Source organism: Chiloscyllium plagiosum, chromosome 3 (assembly GCF_004010195.1).
Source record: "Chiloscyllium plagiosum isolate BGI_BamShark_2017 chromosome 3, ASM401019v2, whole genome shotgun sequence".
Lineage (NCBI taxonomy): Eukaryota > Metazoa > Chordata > Chondrichthyes > Orectolobiformes > Hemiscylliidae > Chiloscyllium > Chiloscyllium plagiosum.
Genome location: NC_057712.1, coordinates 132,207,794 through 132,214,092, shown reverse-complemented (window position 1 = coordinate 132,214,092; position 6,299 = coordinate 132,207,794). Strand labels below are relative to the sequence as shown.

General features: G+C 42.3%; 1 protein-coding gene across 1 annotated transcript in view; it reads left to right on the top strand.

The window, feature by feature from the left end:
• The window catches only part of LOC122540179 (dynein axonemal heavy chain 8-like), a 1,249,383-nt gene that overhangs the window by 584,857 nt on the left and 658,227 nt on the right, over positions 1 to 6,299 (top strand). Inside the window, exon 27 of the mRNA XM_043675521.1 lies at positions 4,000 to 4,193. Within this exon, the coding sequence (XP_043531456.1) occupies positions 4,000 to 4,193 (194 nt within the window). The remainder of the gene's footprint in view (positions 1 to 3,999; positions 4,194 to 6,299) is intronic.

Genomic DNA, 6,299 nt, shown 5'->3' with positions numbered 1-6,299 from the left:
TCGAACTCAGCACCGCCTTCCTAACCTGCAATCTTCTTCCCGACCTCTCCGCCCCCACTCCCGTCTGACCTATCACCCTCACCTTGACCTCTTTCCACCTATCACATTTCCGACGCCCCTCCCCCAAGTCCCTCCTCCCTACCTTTTATCTTAGCCTGCTGGACAAACTTTCCTCATTCCTGAAGAAGGGCTTATGCCCGAAACGTCGATTCTCCTGTTCCCTGGATGCTGCCTGACCTGCTGCGTTTTTCCAGCAACACATTTCCAGCTCAATATCTTTCAATTCAAAGTCCAAATTAAATAGCCAGATGTTTTTCAGGAATGTTTAGGGACTAGTTTAGGGAAAGGAGCCAAGGCTACTGTGCATGTTGACCAGGAAACAATTTCATGGTTCTGCAAAGTAGTCAATGCCATTTGCCTTACATGCAAATGAAGAGGCTGGAAAATGAAGGAGTCATCAAACCAGTACAGCTTGAAGAAAAGGCAGCACCAGTTGTACCAATTGTGAAGCGCAACGGATAAGTTCGCCTTTGTAGGGATTTTAAACAAATGACAAACCACTTCTCACAGCAGGATAAATACCCAATCCCTCGTATAGAGGACTTATATGCAAAACTGGTTGGTGGGTGGGGGTGGGGTGTGTGGGGAGCGATTTGCTGTACTTCACGAAGCTGGACATGAGCCATGCATACCTGCAATTGCAGTTTTGAGGATTCTCAGTAGTATGCTAGAATTAATACCCATAAGTGTTTGTACCAATATATAAGACTGCCATTTGGGATATCATCATCCTGTGCCATTTTTCAGTGGAGAATGGAGAACATTTTACAAGGTCTACCACCATTTATCTGGATGACATGCTAATAACAGGGAAGACAAATAAAAAACACATAAGAGAACTTGGACATAGCCCTTAAATGTTCCTCCAAGGCAGGTGTAAGGCTTAGAAGGGAGAATTGTGTATTTCAGGCACCCCGAAGGTCGACAAGACCAGGTTACACCCGTTGGAAGATGAAGAGAGGATGATCAAATGTGCCCCAGCTCCACGTCTGTACTGGAGAGTAGGTCTTTCCTAGGATTGGTGAATTATTACAGAAGGTTCATACACAGCCTGTTCTCCACCCTGACACCTTTACATCTACTGTTGAAAAAGGGTCAGCCTGGAAATGGTCTCACAGGCAAGATGTAGCCTTTAGAGATGTGAAGAAGCAGCTATCATCATCTAAAGTGTTGGCACACTATGATCATAAGTGTGATCTGGTGCTGGCATGTGATGCCTCGCTGTATGGCATTGGGGCAGTGTTAACTCAAGATAACCAAATGAAGAGGAAGGCCAATAGCAAATGCTTCACAGGCTTCGGCTGATGCGGAGTGCAAATCCGCTAGATAGAGAAGGAAGGTTTGGCAGTAACTTTGATGTTAGAAAGTTCCATCAATACCTTTACAGACGTAAATTTGTAAACCCCTCCAAGGGCTACTCAAAGAGGACAAGGCCATTCTGCCCATAGCTTCAGGTAACATTTGGCAGTGGAGTCTCGTTCTAAATGCATACAATTACAAGTGGAACACTGTCCAGGAAGGCAACTGGCAAATGCAGATGCCTTCAGGTGCCTCCTGCTGGCAGATATACCACCGGTGATGCCCCAGCTGGAAAAGTTCCATTCTGGGTAGCCTTCCTGTCGTAGCTGACAATATCAGACTGTGGATGCAAAAGGATACATTCCTGGCAAAACTAAAACAGCTGCTGGTGATGGAGGAAGCAAAAACCATCATAACCAGAACTGAAACCTCTCTAGGCCTGGTGAAACCAGGTCACCATAGAAGACAATATTATATTATGGGGAGCAAGAGTGTTTGTCCCAAGCAAAGATTGTTGACCAGATTTTGGGCAAACTCCGCAAGGGTCGTCCATGGGTGTCTAAAATGAAGATGTTGGTGAGACGTTATGTCTGGTGGCCAAGATTGGATGCAGGCTTAGTCACATTTGTGGGGCAGTACTCAGAGTGCCAACAAGGGGTGAAAATTATTGCTAGCAGCTCCCCATACTCATGGGAATGGCCAGGTAAACTGGGGACTCAGTTACATATCGACTATCATGGGCTCAATGTTGTTAATCATTGTGGACACCCAGGCAAATTGGTTGGACATGTGTAGAGCTCATTCTTCAAATACTGGAAAGACAAAAGAAAATCTGCAAACATCTTTTACAAAAAACTGTTTCCTGACATGCTGGTCACAGACAAAGGGTCACCTTTTACCAGCAGGGAATTTGAGTATTCCCAAATGTTGAATCCCAATCGGCATATAAGGACAGCTCCATACCATCCATCATCCAGTGGTCTGACAAAAAAAGCAGTCCAAGCTCAAAGGCATGCTTAAAGAAACAGAATATAGTTTCACTTGATACCAATCTGTTCCAGTTCCTTTTTGATTTTTGGACCACCCCTCATGCAATGACAGGGATAGCTCCAGTAGAATTGCTAATGGGGAGAAGACTCTGCACCAAGTTAAATCTGATCTTTCCAGACCTGGATGGATAGTTAAGCAGCATCAGGAATGCCAATGCCGGATGCAAGACTTCTCAAAGTGATAGAGACAGTTTCCTTCAAGGAACAAAGTCTGGTGCCAAAACCACAGAAATGGCCCTGATTGTTAAAAGGCATGGTTGATGTGAGGTCAGGTCCCATGACATTCAAATTTGAGTAAGTGAGACAGTCCTGAACAAGTGCGTGGACCACATTAAAGCTGCAAACTCTGAAATGGTGCTGGACAAAAAACATACCTTGCTCTTCAGAACAGCCGGAAATGTTTTGGAACCCATGGGTTCTCCCCCTCCATCTAACACTGAAGAAATCTCAGAGTCTGAGACTGAAGAAGAGGATAAATTTGCTCTGAGATGTTCCAGATGCAAAAGGGGGCTGCAATCATGTACATACTGCCCTTATCCAAGGCTGAGTCGGAGGAGCCAAACCAGCTGCAAAAATACCTCAAGAGACGCTACCAGATAAAGTGCAGGCCTATGTCCCCGGACTTAGAGGGGGAGGGATGTAGTAATTGCAATGTGGTCAGCCAGGTGGACCTTAGAATTTGAGTTTCCTGATTGGGGTTGTTAACCTGGTCTATTCAGGGAGATCTGGTTGAAAGATATATTCTGGAGTGTCAAAGGTCCTGGGCACGCTGAGAGCTGGCTCTGAGGAAGCCAAACCAGTATCAATACAATGCATTGAGTAAATAAAGTTGATGGAATACCAGCCTCTGTGGAGTTATTTCAGATACATTAGGTTACCATGATAGCAATAGAATGTTAATCCTTATTTCAAGGGGTTGGAATATAAGAGTTGGTAAGTCTTACTGCACATGGTATTGGTGAGACCACATCTGGAAGTCTGTGAGTAATCTTGGTCTCCAAATATATTATTTAATTCGTGGCAGTTCAGAGATGTTTCACTGGGATTTCCCCCGGTATGGAGGGATTGTCTTATGAGTAAAGACCAAACAGATAGAGACTCTACTTGGTGAAATTTATAAGAATGAGATTTTTCTTTGATTTAGGATTCTTAAAGATTTGATAGGGTAAATGCTGAGAGGCTGTTTCCCTTCATGGGGATACTAGGAACTGTTTGTCACATACGAGCTATGGGAGCAGAGTCCTTATGTATAATTAAGGATGAGATAGATTCTTGATTGTTAGAGGAATCAAGGGTTACAGGGAAAGGGCAAGAAAGTGAATGTGAGGAATGTCAGATCAGCTATGATTCTATTGAATAGCAGAACAGACTAAAGGGACCAGGCGCCTACTCCTGTCTTACTACTTATGATCTTATTATGGGACTTATTGTCAACCTTTTTAGTTAAGTTGACTGGGTTGTATCCTGCTGCACTTTTATCAGCAGGAAAACAATGCCAATTAAATGGTCCCTGACTTTAACAAGTGATGTGCATTGGATAAACAAATAATCTTATTTGTGGTTAAGTTGTTAATTTTGTTCTCTTGAACAGAAGTAACAGAAAGCAAAAATATTAAAACATTGAAGAACTTTTATCACAATGTGGCAGAACACAAAGATGTGAACAAATTAGTCGTACTACTGGCTGCTTCTGTCAACTCATTGAGGGATACTATCTCCAGTTCACTAGAAAGTTTTCAAAAATTTAAAATGCTTTGGATAGAAGACAGAGAAACAACAATTAAGGTAATACAAATATTTTTATTTAAGCCTCATCTATATAAAAAACAAACCCTTGAACTTCTCTTTTGCCAATTCATGATGTTATTTCCTCCCACAAACTTTCAACATAAGTCCACCAATCAACTTTTGCATTTTTGTGAAGGAGACATTGGAAATTTGGAGAAAATTGATTTAAATGCAACTAAGGTTACTTGTTTTCTTTAGATTATTTGAAGTAACTATTTGGACAGACAAAGAGAACACAGTAAATATGATGGAAATAAATGTTTAGATGAAGTTTAGTAATATACTCAAGAGCATTCTACTTTCTGTATATATATATATATATGAACAGTATATCTTCTAACTTTTGTGTGTTTTTAAATTGTGAACTGACATTAGAAATAACAGTTTTAAAACTGATGGTTTGCAATGATATTTTGAAAATCAAGTAACCTGACACTCATAAGCGTAATTTAGACAGCTGCTTGAAGAAACGGTGATTGAAGTTGATTGCAGATATACTGAAGCAGAGGGGTTCTGTACTCAGATGGAGCTTTGGCTGGCAGCAAGAGCTTGATCGGTCTATGGATTACTGATCAGTTATCAATGACAATGGGTCTTTGCCTGCCAATAACTATGTGATGGATTGTCAGGTAAATGTACAACTTGGGATTTGGAACAACAAACAGACTACCAGGTCTCCATCAGCCAGGAGCTCTTTCTGTTCTTTGCAGTTAGCCAATTTAAACCTGTAGAAGACAGTTCATCTTTCCTTCAGCATTCTATCTTTTAATTGATAAGAGATCTTTTCTATGTGAACTACCTACCCTGTGCCTCTCGTAAATCAGTGAAAGCATTCTGAAAAGGAAGGCTGAGAAGAAACCTTCAGATCAGCAAGAAGAATCTCAATAGATCTTGGAATAAAGACTACTGAACAGCTTTCCCAGGTCTCCCTCCATCTATGTGTTCTTCTTTCCCCTTTTGTAACAAGATTAGCATTTTAAGTTGTCTGCTGATGTTTTATAACTGTTTACTGAAATAACTCCATGAAGGCTAGTATCCCATCAACAACACACCCTTGATTTACTGAAAACAAAAAATGCTGGAAATCTCAGCAATCAGGCATCTATGGAGAGACGGCAAGCTCACATTTTGAATCTAGATGATTCGTCATCAGAGCTGACATGAAATGTGGAGGGAATAGTATTCATGTAAGAGTAGCAGAGGTAGAGTGTTGGAAAAGAAGGGTGCTGACAGTGCAGATTAAATGATTGGAATTTGAGAATGGCAAAATAATGGTGTCCAACTGTCGAACTGAAAAGAACACACAGTCCCAGTAGGTGGGAAAGGGGAGAGAGGACCTGGTTACAGAGAATGTAACAAATAAAGCTAAAAGAAAGGGCAGAAATGGGAGTGAGTTCACAACCTGAAGGTGTTGAACTCCATATTACATCCAGTAGGTTGTAAAGTGCATTGTCTGAAGATGAGATGTTGTTCCTCCAGTGATTCGCTAGAGGAATTCAGCATGCTGAGGACAAACAAGTGGGCATGCGAGCAGGATGCTTTGTTAAAATGACCGGTTACATGAAGGTTGGGGTCATGCTTGAACATGGACCAGAGGTGTTCTGCACATTAGTCACCCTGTCTGCGTTTAGTTTCTCCAGTGTTGAGTAGGCCACACTAGGTGCAGAGCATTCAATAGATCAGATTGGAGGATGTACAGGTGAAATACTGCTTCACCTGTCAAGACTGTTTTTAGGTCCTGGGATGGTGAGCAGGTTGAGGTGGAGGGGCAAGTGTTACACCTTCTGCAGTTACATGAGAAGTGGGTTGGTATTGGTGGTCATCGAGGAATGGACTACAGTGTCCAGGAGCGAATGGTTCCTGCAAAGTACAGACAGGCGAGTAAGGCCAAGATGTGTTTGGTGGTGCCGTTCTCCTGGACTTGTCTGAAATGGCAGAGGATGATCCTTGGAATGTGAAGGCTGGTGGAATGAAAAGTGAGAACAAGTGGGACGCAATCACACTGTTCTAAGTGATGGGAAGGAGCAAGGGTGGAAGCTTGGGTGATAGGTCAAATGCGGTTGAGGGCCTTGTCAACCATCTTGGGCAGGAAACCAAAGTTTT